Source organism: Nanorana parkeri, unplaced genomic scaffold, assembly GCF_000935625.1.
Source record: "Nanorana parkeri isolate BGI_ZX_2015 unplaced genomic scaffold, ASM93562v1 scaffold1081, whole genome shotgun sequence".
Taxonomy (NCBI): domain Eukaryota; kingdom Metazoa; phylum Chordata; class Amphibia; order Anura; family Dicroglossidae; genus Nanorana; species Nanorana parkeri.
In genome coordinates, this window is record NW_017307349.1 from 84,431 (window position 1) to 102,429 (window position 17,999).

At 42.0% G+C, this 17,999-nt stretch overlaps 1 protein-coding gene across 1 annotated transcript in view; it reads left to right on the forward strand.

Annotated features, from left to right (window-relative positions):
• The window catches only part of ZBTB43 (zinc finger and BTB domain containing 43), a 12,104-nt gene extending 699 nt beyond the window's left edge, over nucleotides 1-11,405 (forward strand). Inside the window, exons 2-3 of the mRNA XM_018567670.1 lie at nucleotides 3,809-3,904; nucleotides 9,922-11,405. Coding sequence (XP_018423172.1) covers nucleotides 9,938-11,332 — 1,395 coding nt within the window. The 5' untranslated portion in view covers nucleotides 3,809-3,904; nucleotides 9,922-9,937 and the 3' untranslated portion in view covers nucleotides 11,333-11,405. The remainder of the gene's footprint in view (nucleotides 1-3,808; nucleotides 3,905-9,921) is intronic.
• Nucleotides 11,406-17,999: the final 6,594 nt, after the last annotated feature.

Consider the following 17,999-nt stretch of genomic DNA (forward strand, 5'->3'; position numbering starts at 1 on the left):
TATATATATAATGTACACCCTTCACCACTTCCTGTATATTATATACACCCGTCTCCCCTTCCTGTACATTATATACACCCGTCTCCCCTTCCTGTACATTATATATACACCCGTCACCTCTTCATGTACATTATATACACCCGTCACCTCTTCATGTACAATTTATACACCCAATTTATATATTTGCCAAAGCATTTGATGCAGTGCCACATAAACGCTTGTTATACAAGCTAAGGGCTATGGGCATAGATGAATTAGTGTGCACGTGGATAGAAAACTGGCTACAAGAACGTGCGCAAAGAGTATCAGTTAATGGCACCTTCTCAGACTGGGCTGAGGTCATGAGTGGCGTGCCCCAGGGTTCGGTGCTGGGTCCCATGCTTTTTAACCTATTTATTAATGATATAGGGGAGGGAGTGAGAAGTTATATCAGTGTTTGCTGATGATACGATAATTGGGAGGTTAGTAGACACAGATTTAGACATTATAACACTACAGGAGGACCTGAAGAAAATCGGGGAGTGGGCAACAGTATGGCAGATGATGTTCAATGTTGATAAATGTACGGTAATGCACCTTGGAGTTAAAAATAGGCAAATGGACTATGCACTTATGGGTGTGCCACTAGGGAAGTCGGAAACGGAGAAGGATTTGGGGGTCATTATAGACCGCAGATTGAAGAACCGCTTGCAGTGCCAGACTGCTGTAAACAAAGCAAGGAGTGTCCTGTCTTGCATTAAGAAGGGAATATATTGCAGGGATAAGTCTATAATTTTGCCACTTTACAGATCACTGGTTCGGCCACATCTGGAGTATGCGGTCCAGTTTTGGTCGCCGATACTCAGAAAGGATGTCCTTGAGCTGGAAAAAGTCCAGAGGAGGGCAACCAAACTCATTAAGGGGTTCGAGGATCTGAACTATGAAACAAGGTTGTTAAAATTAAATATGTACTCGTTGGAGGTTAGGAGATTAAGGGGGCACATGATTTTCCTGTATAAACTATTCAAGGGTGACAGCAACCTTAGTAACAAACTGTTTACGGTCAGCTCTGTAACAAAGACCAGAGGGCACAACCTAAAATTGGTGGAAAAACAATTTCAACACACAGGGCGAAGGGGGTTCTTCACAGTTAGAGCGGTTAAGGTCTGGAACTCGCTGCCACAGGAAGTGATTTCAGCTAAGAGTGTTGAATCATTCAAGAAACTCCGAGACAAGTTCCTGGGAGACCGTAACATAAAGGGGTACAGGTACTGCTAAGAGAAAATAACACATGGACACACATACATGCACACACCAGCTCATAAATGCATACACGCAATAGGTTGGACTTGATGGACTTATGTCTTTATTTAACCTCAAATACTATGTAACTATATACACCCGTCACCTCTTCTTGTATATTATATACACCCGTCACCCTTACCTGTATTATATATATAGTATAGTAATACCTTGGTTTACAAGCATAATTCGTTCCGGAAGCATGCTTGTAATCCAAAGCGCTTGTGTATCAAAGCAAATTTCCCCATTGGAAATAATGGAAATTCAGATGATTCGTTCCACAACCCAAAAATATTCATATAAAAATGATTACAATACTGTACTGTACTATAATATAATACAAAATATAAAGACAAATAAACCAATTACCGGTACCTTTGTGGCTGGTGTGAGGGGGACGAGAGAGAGGAGGATTATTGTGTAGGACGACTTTCACTAACGGAATCACTGCTATCTCTTGGCTCAACTGAATCTTTTTCATTTTGTGAAACCTTAACAAGGAATCTATCCAATGTGACATTGCATTGTCGTTAAACAGACTCATCGCTCGCACTGCTACAGCCTTATTTGGGTGGCGCTTTTCTACAAAATTTTGCTCTTATTGCAAGACATTGCTTGTATATCAAGGCAACATTTTTCAGAAATGTTTGCTTGTCTTGCAAAACGCTCTCAAACCAAGTTACTTGTAAACCAAGGTATTACTGTATATACACACACATACATACATACATCCCTACCCCCATCACCCCTACCCCCATAACCCTACCTGTACATTATACCCGTCACCCCTACCTGTACATTATATATACCTGCTACCCCTCCCTGCATATTGTATACATCTGCCACACTGCTCTATAAATCCTATACAGCCTTTTCCCTGTTTGTAATTTTTTTTACAGTCATCACATATCATTGTATATACACATGTTACACCCCCTATATAAATCATATACAGCCAATTTTCCTCTTTGTATATTCTATACACCGATCTAAAGATTATTAACAGCCATCTTCCCTCTCTGTATATTATAGAACCCTGTCACAACCCTCTAAAAATTGCATACAGAAATCTGACCTAGATGTATATTATATATACTGGTCAGCCCTCCCTGTACACAATATACACTTGTCACACCCTCTATAAATCATGTACAGCTGTCTTCCTTTCCTGTATATCATATATACTCGTCGCATCCCTCTATTAATCATATGCAGTCATCTTCCCTCTCTGTGTATTATAGAAACCTGTTAGATGCCTCTATAAATTATATACAGCTGCAACACTGCTGTATAAATCATATACATGCTGCACGTTTGTATGTATGTATGTATGTTATATACATAGGTCACCTCCTCCCTGTACATTATATGCACCTGTCACTCCCTATTATAAATCATATACAGCCATTTTCCCTCTCTCTATAGTATGTACACCAGTATGTCACACCACTCTATAAATTATACATAGCAGTAAACAACACATGTTCATCATATGGGTATACTATATTTTTTACATTCCAAGTAAAAGTGCTTTACTCCAGTCCCTTAAGGTGCCCACACACCTTGCGATAATCGTACGATAATCGCGGGAAATCCCGCGATCGTACGATTATCGCAAGGTGTGTGGAAGGCGTGCGACCGTTTCTACTGTACGGTCGCACAACTTTTATCTTAGGAACATGTTCGAAAACCCGTCGAGAATCGTACGATTGTCGGCGGGTGTGTGGCATGTTCGTAAGATAAATGCCGCATGGGCAAGCTCACACTGCCCGTTCAGCATTGCGGTCATCGGAAGCCCGCCCCTCAGCGGGGCGGGATTTCGGTTATCGCAAGTACGATCTGCCTGTCCAAGATAGGCAGATTGTACGTTTTTTTAATTACCTTACAACCACCGCAAGACAAAAGTCTTGCGATGGTTGTAAGGTCTGTGGCCAGCTTTAAGCATAGACGAGCACTTATCCCATGCAGTGTGGAAATAGCCCCCCTGTAAAGGTGGGTTTTTTATTTGCCCATAGTTAGGCTTTATATGAATGTTATTGTGCCCAGGGTTCATCTTTAAAGTAATATTAAAGTCAAACTGTCTTTTATATATTTCGAAGGCTGTTAAAATCACTTACAATGGAGTCTGCTTCTTGATGTTTAAAAGTTTTAGTTTCCTGCAAAATCAGCTGGTCCCCTGAGCACTGGTCCTGATATCTTGTTTTAGGGTGGCTCCTTTCCCTTGCAGGATCCTATGGAGCCACCCTTGTGTGTGCTAGTAAGCTGTCTCTCCACAAACACACAGGCACAGCAAGACAAGCCACTACCTTGCTCCCTGCTCCTCCTAACTTCCTCCCTCCTACCCTATACTTTGGTGCTTGTTGACTCCAGCCTTGGCATTGAGGATCCTGCAAGGGATCCTCAATCCTCAAATGTTCCTGGGTTCTGTGTCTATGTACATACCCTTCTATTACACCAATCTTTATATTAATGGAGGTTCATTATTTAAGCATTTTCAGTCAATTATTATTTGTGTGTGTTGCAGCAGATATCTCTCCTGGAAGAGGAGGACGTGCTACAAAATGTGAAATAGGCTGGACTCCAGCGACCAGAAAGCGGCATCACCTTCATGCCTGTGCAGTAGGTCAGTGAAACTACACAGCTTCTCTAACTTTTATACCGGTGATGTTTGTTCACATTGATTCTAAATTTAAAGCAACCTGTATTAACCTTACCAAAGGTCACTAGCCTGATATCCATAAAAATGTCCTAACCCACAGAACCCTTCCCTGTACTCTCGTTTCACCGCCTGTATTATACGGCGACAACAGAAAAGATGTTCATTCCTCCCAAACATTTTGGTCAGCAATATCCTATTGAGGAGGGGTCTTTGAAGAGTTGACTGTTCCTGTTGTAGACCCAGCAACTTCCTGCCTTAACAAGATCCTGATATAAAAAAAAAAAAATCTACACTTTGCAGTGGGGCCACCCATGCGCTGCAAGGGTCAACTACTTGTTTTTTGTCAAAGGCTGGGTAGAGAGACTTCGCACAGAGACTCTACAAAATCAAGCAGTTACCCCTTGCAGTGTGGAGGTAGCTTCATTGCAAAGGTAGTTTTTTTTGGAGATAGGCTTTAAGTGCTGATCTGTGGAACTTCCATTCAAGAAGCTTATTGAGCGGATGCCTTTTCCTGGGGAACACCTAGTTGGTAAATCTTTACATACCTATATCAAGGAAGTCTCGTGGACAGTGAGTTTGGATGGACCTTCTCTCTTTTGTAGAGCAACTCCTCTCTCAAGGGGGTAATTTTCCCTGTCCTGAGACCGTAAGGTTCAAGGGTTTTTATTTCAAACTGTTCACTATCCCCAAAGCAGAGGAAGGCATTCGCTCCAATCTGGATGTAAATATTCTCAACAGATTCCTTCAGGTGCGAAAATTCTGTATGGAATCTGCCCGGTCAGTGATTGCTTGCCTTCATCTGGAAGATTATCCAGCCTCCATAAACCTCATTGTAGCCTACCTGCAGATTCCCGTCTACCCGGCACATCTACACTTCCTGAGTTTTGTGGTGGGCTTGCAAGATTACCAATTTGTTGCCTTTCCTTTTAGCCTGTCTCTTGATCCGTGGGTCTTCAACAAGGTGTTGACCCCTTTTCTGGCTCTGCTCCTCTCTCAGGGTATTCCCATCGTAGCATATCTGGATGTCTTTAAGCTGAGGGAACAGCCAGCACTAGCTCTATCAGCCAACGTCCATTGGATGGTGCAAAGTCTGCAGAACTTCAGATCAATCCTAAATCTCTGGTTTTATCTCGGCTCTGGATCGAAGTCCTCGCATGGAGTATCTGGGACTAACTTTGGATACGGCCCATTGTCTTCCTCCCTTGGAAAAACTTTAGTCTCGCTGCTCCCACATTCGGACCCTAAGGTCCAGGAGTCACCCATCCATTTCATGCATGCATGAAAGTTCTGGACCTAATGGCTGTCCTCCTTTGAGGCTGTCTCATATGCACAGATTTACGCCATTGCAACTTATCCATTCAGGAAGCTTGAGATAAACAGGCTCAGTCTCTGGAACAATCCATACGCCTCTCCAGCAAGGCCACGGTTGCCCTAGCATGGTGGATCTCCGGTATAGGAGGACTGAGACAGTATCCAAAGGAAACTCTCTTCCTGGTGAGTATCGGAGTAAACTCTGCTCCCAATCAGTTTTCTGGAGATCAGGGTACATAGGTTGTTCTTTTAATGCTGGACCTCTTCGCTGAAAGCTCAACCAGGGTGGAGTCGAACAACCGCAATGCCATAGTTTATATCATCCATTAGGGAGGAACCAGAAGTCACATAGCTCAAAGAGAAGCAGACTGTATAAAATTGACAAGCAGACTCCATCAGACATCAACATTCAGACGCTAGGGAATGGTCTTTTTATCTGACAGTTTTTTTTAGGGCTCTGTCGTAGGTGGGATGCTCCGGATGTGGACCTTTTGGATTTCAGGTTAAACAACACACTGGACAGATTTGTCACTAGGACCATGGATTGTTATGGAAATTCGCTTGGTTCAACGCACAAATCCATACTGCGCTAGAGTGCGCCAAAGTATGTCAAACAAAGAATTTCCCCCCGTGCTTAAAAGCACAGTTGTATTACGCTCTTTTGTGCGAGGACTGGCAGTACCTCTTTTGAGTCATGTAGAGTTAGGACACAGGAGAAAGGTGTTACTTGCTTCAAGATCCATGCTAAGAGACCCATCACAGGCCTTTGTTTATTGTTTTATATCTGCCCGACAGGAAGTGATGTCAGACAGGAAGTGGTCTCACACAGCAAACCAGGAAGTTATTTCAAACAGGACGTGATGTCAACAACCAGCAAACGATTTCAAAAACCAGCAAACCAGGAAGTGATGTTAACCACTTCCTCAATACATAGCCAGTCAACAAAACACATTAATACAACAATCTAATACCACCGGAGTGAGCTTTATCCAGCATTGCTCAGTGAGCAATGCCCAATAAAGTTACTATGATTCTCATGCGTGCTTATTTACAGGGACAACGTTATATTATCTCCAGCGGTGGATTAGGCGCACTAGAGACAACAAACGCACGTTCCTTTCATATAGGCAGATATATATATTAAATAATACTATGTCCTCAAAGCAAGTTGTATACACGCCAAACCAATAAATCCGCGCACCGCGCAGGGGCCCTAGCTTGGCGTCCACACATTCGCTAAGAAGACACTGCTCCGCCATGCATAAGATATCTACTCCAATGGTTCAACCCCAGTGCCTATTTAAACCTAGACACAGAGACATCAAGACAAAATATTACAATACACTAAAAAACACATCCTAGTAAAATTTCCACAACAGTATCTTCTGGCGTTTGATTTAGATGCTTTGGTGACTCTGTGGGATAAGTTAAACCTGATCTATGCCTTTCCCTCTCTGAAGCCCTTTCCTTGCCATCTCCGCATGGTCAAGATAGAGGGCACTCCTGTGATCCTCATTGCACTGGTATGACCCAGGGAGCTGTGGTACTTAGACATTGTGAAGCCCCTGGCAGACTCTTGTGGGCCTTCCTTGATCGTTCAGACCTCAGAGGCTGGTCTACCACCCTGTGTCTTGGTTTCAGGCTTTAATAGCTTTTAAACCCCAGGTGCTGAGGACAAGGGCGTATTGGTTTCCATCATCCCTATGCTCCTGTAAGCTAGGAGATCAACTTCTTGCAAAGTCTACTCATCACACTTTGAAGACATACTTTACTTGGTGCGAAGCAAGGGGCTAGAAAGAACTCTGTAGGATGAATCCTGTCTTTTTTTTTTTTTTTCAGGTTTTATCTGAATCTGTGTTTGGCCTTGAGTACCATCAAGGTTCTGTTTCAGAGGCTGCTTGTTTCTTGCTCTGCAGTAAAGGCCTTCGTACAGGGTGTCGCTCACATTGTTCCTGCTGTTCTCCCTCCAGGGACTCCATAAGAACTACACCTGGAATTGTCAGCTTTTAATAGGCCCGTCCCTTAAATTAGTAGGGATTATTCTCTGTCTACCTTACTTGCAGGGTTGCCTTTCTCATCGCCAACAATTCTGCAAAGCGAGTTTATTTGTTGATGGCTTTGACCTGTAAGGAACTTTTTTGGTGTTACACAAAGACAAGGTTGTCTAAAAGTGACATTAAAGTAACCCCCCACTTGATGCTTCAAAGGACTTACCTTAAATTATGCCTCTTCGTCTGATCATCTTCTTCTTTCCAGTAGTTTTCAGAAGTCCCTCCAGTGCTGGTGTCTATTCCACCACAGACTGCAGTCCCTTCCTGTCCCACGGAGTCTGTGTGGGTGCAGGCTGCCTACATTGACTTACTCTGTGTCTCTCCTCTTTTCCTGGCCGAAGATCTCTACTGCGCATGTGCCCGCCCGAGAATCTTCCGATCTTTGGACAGGAGCGAGCGGCGGAGACACAAGTAAGTTTTAACCTTTTTTGTTAACTTTTTTTTTTTACATATAACATTTATTTGCATATATCTGCTGCTTGCTAGCAGTAGATGTATGCAAAAAAAACCGCGAGGGTTTAATTGTCCTTAATTAGTCCTTAATTGGTTTAATTGAGACCTCTTTCCTTCCCAAGGTGGTTCCTTCCTTCTGTCCTAACCAGGACATTGTCTTACCGTCTTTATGTCCCCGAAGCATCCTATGGAGATTTCTCTCGATTGTTTGGGTGTGGTAAATGCTGTTTTTAGTTTACGTTTTAGCAACAGCCCTTTTTTGAGTTCTGTTTGTCATTCATGAAGACCCCCCCACAAGGGTCAGCTGGCTTCCTGTTCCACTATCACTAATTTAATTCGGCAACTCTTCATTAAGGACTGTGACCCTATTGGCATGATGCCTGGTTAAGGTGCACTCTACTAGAAGTGTTAATTCTTCTTGGCCTTTTTAGCACCAGGCTTCGATTTATTAGATCTCCAAGGCTGCCACCTTTTGATACATTTTGTTAGGTTTTACCAGGTGACATCCAGGCCTCAGTGGATGCCAACTTTATTCTTAAGGTTCTTTGTTTTTGGGCCTTGTATGTTTTCCTTTTTTTTTTCTCCTTGGGCCTGTTCATTTCCTGTGTTCATCCATCCAGTGTTTTGTTATGTACGATTAAGACACAGGATTGCAATTCTGGAACCAATGAGTTATGCAGCTGCCTTCAGGATATTGGACACTGGCAAACCAAAGCTGTAATGACAGCCCTGTATACCCCTCCCATTCCCAGCATACCTTCAGTTTTGTAGCAAGCAATAACCAGAATGGATCATAGATATGGAATTGAGGGACCTGTGTCCTGTGATGTACTCCCAGAAAAGGACTTGGGACAGGTAAGACTAAAATGTGCTATTATACTTTTATTATTTTTCTTCCTTCTATGACTCTACATTTACAGCATTTATTGATTTCTCTCGTCATCATAGCTTATAGAGATGCTGTCACCATGTCTCACGTTTGTGTTTTAGTTAAGGCAAGCTTCATACTCACTTATGGCTCCTCTGGTGATTTAAACTTCACTGTTTCAGGAGAGTTACGAGTGCTGCTAGAATCATCTCAGTCCAACACTTCCATGTGTGCTGTTTTTTTGTCACACATTTTTCTAGTCATCTCCCAGCACAACCTTGCAATATGTTAATTGTGTGAGAACTGCAGAGACACTCTGGTGGGGCAGGGAAATAGCAGTGGGTGAGACACAGGAATCCACACACCCCAAAAAATGATGGGTTTGAAAGACCTGCACAGATCACCCATGGTAACTAGTAAACTTTGAGGGCATGAGTGGGGCAGGAAGGTGATAGCAGAATGAGGAGTCATAAAATGGGGTAGAATATTAGAAGCATTACTAATACTACTAATGATGTTTATAGGTTATTATTCATATAGGGATTATGTATGAATGAGAAGTACCTAAGCCTTGATTGATTTTCTATATTTATATTTGTTCAGTTTGGGAGTGTACACAAGCAGACTTTACAGAGTCTATGATTTTGGTAATGCCTACCTGTAATACTATACTACTGTTTTAAGTTAGAATCATGGCGGAACAGATATATCATTCTCTCAGGCTTTGTTATTAAATACTATGTGTAGCCTGAACAACATGTCAGATAATGTATGGCTAAAGTTTATGATATCTTTAAAGAATTCATATGTAATGTATTTTGTACCTCAATATGTTAAAATGTATGCCAAAGACATGCCTAGGTAAGTAATGGATAGTTATACATCACATAGACTATTTTTACACAGAATACATATATATAGCAATGCTTTGAATTACGGAGGAAACACACACAGTTATACACATACAGCAGACACACTTACTGCCCTCATTACACATAAACTTCACAAACACATTTTCATCTCTGTACTACTTGTGTTTTGCACTGTTTTCTGCATATATTTTTGTTGGTATTTGTACCTTTTCATGACTTTTGATGACTGTGATCAAATAAAGTCACACTTATTTTTATTCTACTGGACATTTCATCAACTTAATTTTACACAATCACCTTAAGACACTTAATGAAATTATTACAAATATCTAACAGAGAGGTATTTATTTTCAGCTTTCAAATATTCACAGCTACTATGTCAGGTCGGGATATAATATGACGGCTCTGTGGGTTTTCTCTTTTCAGAAACACATTTGATGAGATGGAACCTGGACTGAGCTCTTTTCGTGTGGAATTTCCAGACTTCTCAAGCACAATTCTCCATAAGTTGAACCAGCAGCGCCAACTGGGACAATTATGTGACATCTCCATCGTGGTACAAGGCCACCTATTCCGGGCACACAAGGCTGTCCTGGCCGCCAGCTCGCCATACTTCTGTGACCAGGTTTTGCTAAAAAACAGCCGTAGAGTCGTCCTTCCAGACGTCATGAACCCGAGAGTGTTTGAGAACATCCTCTTGTCTACCTACACCGGAAGATTGGCTCTGCCAGCTCATGAGATTGTAAGTTACCTTACGGCGGCAAGCTTTCTTCAGATGTGGCACGTTGTTGACAAGTGTACGGAACTTCTAGAAAGCAATCCAACTCTTTTGTGTCAAAAATCCGTCCTCAGCAATGACCGCCAGTCTCCCAGCAGTAGCAACTATAATGGCCTAAGTGAAAATTTTGAGCTGGGTTCAAGTAGTCAAGCCGATTACAGAAAGGCTGTAGAGATACGAGATGTTGACAATGAGGAGGAAAGCCCAAAAGATGATGAGATGTCCTCGCAACTTACTGAACACGAGTATCTGCCCAGTAACTCTTCCACTGAACATGACCAACTAAGTACAGAGATGACAAGCCAAGATGGAGAGGAAGGGGCCAGTGACAGTGCAGATTATCACTACTCCCGCCCTTTGTATACAAAGCCCAGTATCATGTCTCACAAAAGATGGATCCATATCAAGCCTGAAAGATTTGAGCAGGATTGTGAAGGTGTTGAAGTTCACCCTCCTTTTGAGGACCATGTCTCAGAGTCAGTAAATCCAGGGCCAACAGAGCCTCCAATCCAGTCTTCAGGAGTTGTGGACAGTTTTGATTTCTGCAACAAAAAATCCATAGAGTCCGAAGGACACAGGGACAACACCCGTTATGACGATCATGTTGACTTCTACGGTGCTTCAATGGAAGAGTTTTCAGGGGAGAGGGAAGAACACCTTGAGGGCCATGGAGCAAATAATGCCTCTGCTGTGTTCGGGGAAGGTATGGATGTTCCTGCTGGTATTAAAGAAGAAAGCTCATCCTCGGGTTTCACCGCTGTGGTGTATAAACTCTACCCTTGCCAGTGCGGAAAAAGCTTTACACACAAAAGCCAGAGGGATAGACACATGAGTATGCATCTGGGCTTACGACCTTACGGGTGCGGGGTCTGCGGAAAGAAGTTCAAAATGAAGCATCATCTGGTTGGCCACATGAAAATCCACACAGGAATTAAGCCTTACGAGTGTAATATTTGTGGCAAAAGGTTTATGTGGAGAGACAGTTTCCACCGGCACGTCACTTCATGTTCCAAGTCCTACCATGCTTCAAAAGGCGAGCTGGCCCCAGCAGACAACTAAACACGTCTGCTTTATATGTGATAGTACAGGATGATGCCTGTTAATATTGCTGATCCTATGAAACACTATGATAATAATAAGCAATAAGCAGATTCTATTGTTCAGGATAAACTGTGCAATTTGGCTTTTGCTATTGCAAGAGTGGGGAAATAATACATGCAATGTCTAGACAAAAAGGTTTTCAGGCAGCAGTATAGGAAAAGATTTCCACTATAACCAGTAACATGGGGGATCTGTTAAATACTTAAAATAGTGGATCGGCTGAAGACACTCTGCCTGGATGTGTTTTTGTCTCTTAGGCTGCATTCACACGGAGCATTTAGTACTTTCTGGGATCCTTGTGGCAGGAATTCAAGCTGTTGCCGTTGAGATGCAGCTGGAGTGCCTGTTCATGGTAATGATGGTGACAGCAGCCGCATCTGTCAGAGGCAGTTTGCATGTAAGCGTACATGGTAGGGTTACCTGCGGTTTGAGATAGATGATTGTCCCTGTACAAATGATCTGTTCCAAACAGCAGGTAATCTTACCATGTATGATTACATGCAGACTGCAGCTGACAGGTGCGGCTGCTGTCACCCTGTGATTAACTTGAATGAGCACAGCTGCCTCATCTGAAGGGGGACCCCTGGGATTTCTACCGCAAGAATCCATAGGGTGTTGCCGTAGGAATCCCCAAACGAAATGTAAGTCCCCATGTGACTGGGGCCTTACAAGCTAGCTCTGGTGTAAGCAGCTTGCCATCTTTTGCACATTGCAGCTGTTGTCTCCTCTTTTTAAATGGGTCAACCCCTGGCAGTCTACACGTGGCGTCAAGCAGAGTTTTTCAATGTTACTAATGGAAAGTTTTTTGGTAAATGTGACCTTTTTAAGTAGCTAGTGAATGTTTACCTGTTTATGACCTAGGGTACTTTGGGCCTTTTTCATTTGAATGACTAAATTCCAAAGGATTTAAGCACTTTTGTTTTCTTACTCTGGCCCTTTACAAGCTGGGTATTTGCAGCAGCATTTGGTCAGGTGATCGCTGTCAAGTACCAGGGATCACTTGCTGGGAATACTTGTGGTGGGCTCCCAGCACCTTCAAGTTAGATTTTGCACATGCACACTTCAAGTCATGTTCTCCAGGAGTTTGCAATCCGCACACTTTTTTAACCCTTTACAGCATGATAAAGGGTCTTAAAAAAAGGTGCAAGAATACACAACATTTAGAGTGTAGATTTACACGTCCAGGTCATTAAGGAGCAAAGTCATTCTTTTCCATATTTGAATTCCAAATTGACCTATAAATATATATATTTTTTCCTTTTATAATTCACGAACTCCTTTGTGACCGTAACAATTGATTTGTAGGTTGTTTCAGTTAGGCAGCCCCAAGAATTAAAGGGACGTTGAATTAAAAATTTGAGTTGGTAGAACAGCCATTAGATTTGTAGTAACTAAAGTGTTGAAATGTTTTGTTTGGCCACAAGGAGGCAGTTATTTCTTCCTCATGCGGGAACCTGTACTAGGGTTTTATTGTGCTTGAACTTTATTAGGAGAGAAAAAGAGAATTTCCTCTGAGCAGATTGATTATTTCCCCTTTTTGATACAACAGCGAGCACCAAATTGGTCTCATAGCTGGTACTTAGTCTGGCTGGTTGCAGCAAATGTCTCTTGTGAATTTCTAAACAGAGTTCTAAAGACATTTTGTGTCGTTTTTTTCTTTCCTAACTTATAGAAAAGAAATTCCAAGGGCCACCAAGTATGTTGGCTTGCTACGTGATTAAATTGTAGGTAAAAGCAATTGAATTTTTTGATTGCATGTGAAAGGCTTACACCATTTTGTCAAGTCTTGATTGCTGTCTGTCCACTTGGGAGATTCAGCCTCTCTTTTTGTCCTAAGGACCATAGTGAGAGGAAATCCAACATTTTGGAGTTGTCACCAGAGCTAGCGGTGAGGGTAAATTTGTCACATAGGGACAAATGCTCCAATGACAACTGTCTAGTAATGAGTTTCCTTTCATTTCCTGTTGCGTCTCTTAAAATCTCCCCAGCCGGATATAGCAAAAAATTATCTGATAGGGCTTTTAACCATTCCATAACCTATTTAAAATGAAAACAAACCGTTTTAACTTTACATACTCCAAGTCCTGTTTGTGCAACATTCACAAAACCCAACTCCAGCCAAGTGTTGGATGGAGTGGGGCAGGAGTAGACGTTCTGTCAGGTTTTTATTGCTGTGGTCGTTCTTCTTTGGGTGATTTCCCCCTTACTCCCTTTCTTGGTTACACCCTCTTAATTGAGTGTGACATGCTGTGTCGCTAGGACAAGAATTAAAAGGAAATCTTCCCAGTGGGGACACAGATAGCAGGAAAAAAACAGACATAGGTTCTAACCCTTTACCATCCAAAACTAAGAAAACATTGGTATAGAGTCAATCTTTAGATTGATTTACATTTGCTGTGACCAGACTGATACTAAGGGTCATGGCTGCTATGAAAAAGCTGAGTTCAAAATACATTGATGCCCAGCTCATGATCATTGTCAAATTTGACTGTGATCACCTGACAAAGCTATGCGCCAAACACTGCTTTGTAATAAAAAAATTGCTATGAGGCACAAACTCCTACATCCACTGCAATTAAACATTTTGTAGCTTTAGAAGAAAAATACAATTATGGCATTTTGACCAAAATAGCTCTAATGCCGAGGGCTCAAATTACCCGGGTCAGCAAGGGGTGATTTTTTTTTTTTTTTTTAATTTCATTTGACTAGTAGCATCTTTTATTTACCAGGGCACTGCATATTGTGCACCCGGGAAACCCTTTTTGCAATATTCAGCAGGCACCTTGGTGGAAAAATAAAACAAGGATTCGGCCTAGCAATTTTGTAAAATCTTCAGATGCTTGACGTAACGTCGTCTTTATAACAAGGAAAAACAGGCGCAAAGGGCGCCATCTGGCACTTTTTTAACCGTAACTTTTGTATCTTAGTGTGAAGCCGTCCTAAGTATTTGAGTGTTCAAAGTTTAGCACTGCAATTGCACTTTTTTAATTATGTTGTTTTAAGAAAGGTCCTTAGCTGTGGTTGTTTGGTAATAGTGTTACGAGTTTAAAAGCACTTAATAGAAAAAAAAGATGGCAAAATCACAGACATTTATTTATTTTTGGCAATAGAACTGAGTGTGACTGTGTGGAATCATGTCTCCAAGTGGTTTTTACACACCAAATTACCTATATTTACCTAAAATATTCGGCAGAGTTGGTATTGTGCAGTGGTCTTTCGTGGTCTGTACAATTTTGAGCTCGTAAAAATGGTTCATATTGACATGGTAACCTTTTCTAGTCTCCTGTTTTTTGGGGGATTTTTTTTGTTTTCTATTTGGAAAATATACGCTAAAATCGATAGCACTTACTTGAATATTTTCTATTGTCACAAAGGTTGTTTGAAGGTGTTTGAAACGTGTTTGTATAATCTTCGGAGAGGCTTTATACCAGGGACATGAAGTTCCTATGGCAATCTCCTCCCTTTTCTTCTGTTGCTACCATCCATCAAGGATATTTAATATTTGATGGCCCTGCTAACTTTATTGGAGAGTCCTTGAATGCCTGGCCAGGCAGCAGCAAAAAGGCAGGGCGACTATCAAATTAAATCTCCAGCACCGAATCTCACACTAGGGCAGTAAAAATCAGTTAGAATCACCCTCTAGTTTCTCATAGTGTTCAGGAAAACCAACCACAAAATCTCAGGACTAGAGTTTCCATTTCCTCCCACATGCTGTGACTGTTAAAAGGGGATCTCATTCCCCTCTGCTGGATTCCAAATACATCGATCAGCCATAACATTATGTCTATCCACCTAATGTTGAGTAAGTCCCCTTTTGCCATCGAAACAGCCCTGACCCATCGCGGTATGGACTCCACTAGACCTCTGAAAGTATGCTGTGGTATCTGGCACCAGGCCATTTGAGCTACAGTAGCTCTACTATTGGTTCAGAAATCCAGTGAACCAACAACAGGGTCATGGGTGGTCAAGGCTCATGGAAGATTAGCCTTCACTCCCCACATTCTTCAATGAGCCTTGGCCACCCATGACCCTGTTGTTGGTTCACCAATTTTTCTTCCTTGGACCACATTTGGTAATTCAACATTATTGCAGGCTTCCAACACATCAACTTCAGGGAAAAAAAATGTTTACTTGCTGCCTAACATATCCCACCCACTTCCTAGCGCTATTGTAACGAGATAATCAATTGTATTCACTTCTCCTTTCAGTGGTCATAATGGTATGGCTAATTGGTTTATATTCTATGAATGGAATAGGAACAGATGGCTGCAAGCATCTACTCGTATCTCAATGCCTTGGATGGGGTTTAGCTTGATGGTGTTTAAACCTAGTGGTGTTGGTCTGAATTGTTCTAACCAACCATGCATTAGATATTTTCACTTATGCTGTGGAGCATAATAGATCATCTTGCGCCATTATTGGGTGGAGGAAGGAAAAAGGAGAAGGGATGCACGTTTTTGTTTTTTTATTTTTCCACCAAATGAAAATGTTTCTAACATATTCCTTACTTGCATCCAGAGCTTTAATCTTGCTGGAATACCATTGTGTAATCTAAGGCTTTAATGGCAACTCCACTAAGCATGAATTGGTGGAATATGGAGAGTACGAATAAGACTTCCATTGGTTTTTTTTTTTCCCTCTGGTTGAAGGTCGCAATCTGAGCTCTTTTTGTCAGGCTGTTTAGTGTTTAGTCTTATGACATATACACTCACCGGCCACTTTATTAGGTACACCTGGTCAATTGCTTGGTAACACAAATTGCTAATCAGTCATTCACATGGCAGCAACTCAATGCATTTAGGCATCTAGACGTGGTGAAGACGACTTGCTGAAGTTCAAACCGAGCAGAAGAATGGGGAAGAAAAGGGATTTAAGTGACTTTGACTGGGCCCGTGATGCTATCATGTCAATATGGACCGAATCTCTGAGGACTGTTTACAACACCATGTTGAATCCTTTGAAGAATTAAGGCAGTTCTGAAGGCAAAAGGGGGTCCAACCCGGTACTAGCAAGGTGTACCTAATAAAGTGGCCAGTGAGTGTATTTGGGGTTTGCCAGGTATACGTGATGTTTTTTGAGTATTTAGGATTCACCTGCTTGTCAGTTTAAAGATGTCTGTGCACATTAAAGGGATTGTTCACATCTGATTCTAACGGTTATAGCATTACCAGGTTCAAAAAAACTTCTTCACTGTCGTCTTTGATCCTTTCACTTTGTGGCTAAAAAAGACTTTCCCGGTTTCAAGTTCAAGCTCTGCCCAGCTACCATTACCCTGTCCAATGTGAGTGCCTTGGTGGCCAGTAACAACACTGCTATTAAATGGGAAGATAGAGGTTAGGTAAGTTTTAGTTCCAGACAGTGGGCCTTAGTCTTGAAGTCAGGAAAGTTGAACCCATAGTCACAGGGTGAAACCAGGATCAGAGGGGCGCTCAAAATATCATAGAAGTGTATTCCTACCTTAAGCCACAGTCCTTGATGATCCAAACCCCAAATGGTTCCTCCCCTTGCCCATTTCCCCAACTTAAGGGGATTAGTCATAGAGTGGGAGGTCTCAGGAAGGTGGCAACATTCAGTCCAATACACAGGCGGTACTTTACAGTCATTTTATCAGTGCATCAAACCAAACATATTTTATGTCTCCCCCATAAGAAACCATTAATTGCCAAAAAAGGCTACTTTTATCATATGAAATACATATCAAAATAAACATATTCACAATACCACAAAAACACAAACGTCTAGATAATTGCAGGCTTTGTACTCTGTGCATACCTTATTTCTCTTTTCTTTCCCATTCTTCTGACAGAGGCCATTGTAACTAAGGCCAGATTACTAGATCTCACTTTACTTCCTGGAACTCTGGCACATGTGACTAGGCCATGTGACCATGCACATCATGTCAGGAGAGGAAAATGCCTTTCCCTGAGATTACAGATGAGATTTCCCACCAATGCTATGATGATGGATACTTTCCCATTATGCAACACTTGAGCACATTACATCATTTGTGCCAAAATAGAGCAGGAAGTGGATAAACTCTATTTGCAAGCAAATTAAAAATATGTTTGTTTAGCCAATGAATGTAAGATGATTTTAAATCAGCATGCAGAGCTGCATCAAGATGTGATTTTTAGTGAAAGGGGGTAAAGGTCCACTTTAATGGTACATTGGAAGGAAGTCCATTTGGAGCCAGTTCATCCATCACAGTAAACCGTCCTGAGCAAGATCCTCCTAATGGTGCCAACATTTGTGTTTTCCTGTTGAAGCCACATTGCTTAACAAGCCATGCAGCAGGCTGCATTCTTTGAATAGGTTTAGGAACCGTGGAAAGTTTGGGGGATATCTTTGCTCGGTACACAACAAGCCTCAGGGAAGTGTTTGCTTTGCCTTCAACGTGAAAGCCACACCATGCACTGCAAGTCCATTCACAGTCATCGCTCCCCTTTGTGCGCCCTACCCCACCTGTACAGACATTTGAAAGGCAGATGGAAAGCTTCCCAAAGTCAAGCAGACACAGATGCACATCGGCTTCAAACCTGTGTGAAACAGGTTTTAGATGTAATAAGAGCCTGTGCTTTGCCTTTGCTGGACAAAGCAGCAGGTTAATGTTAATGGGGGCACCAGC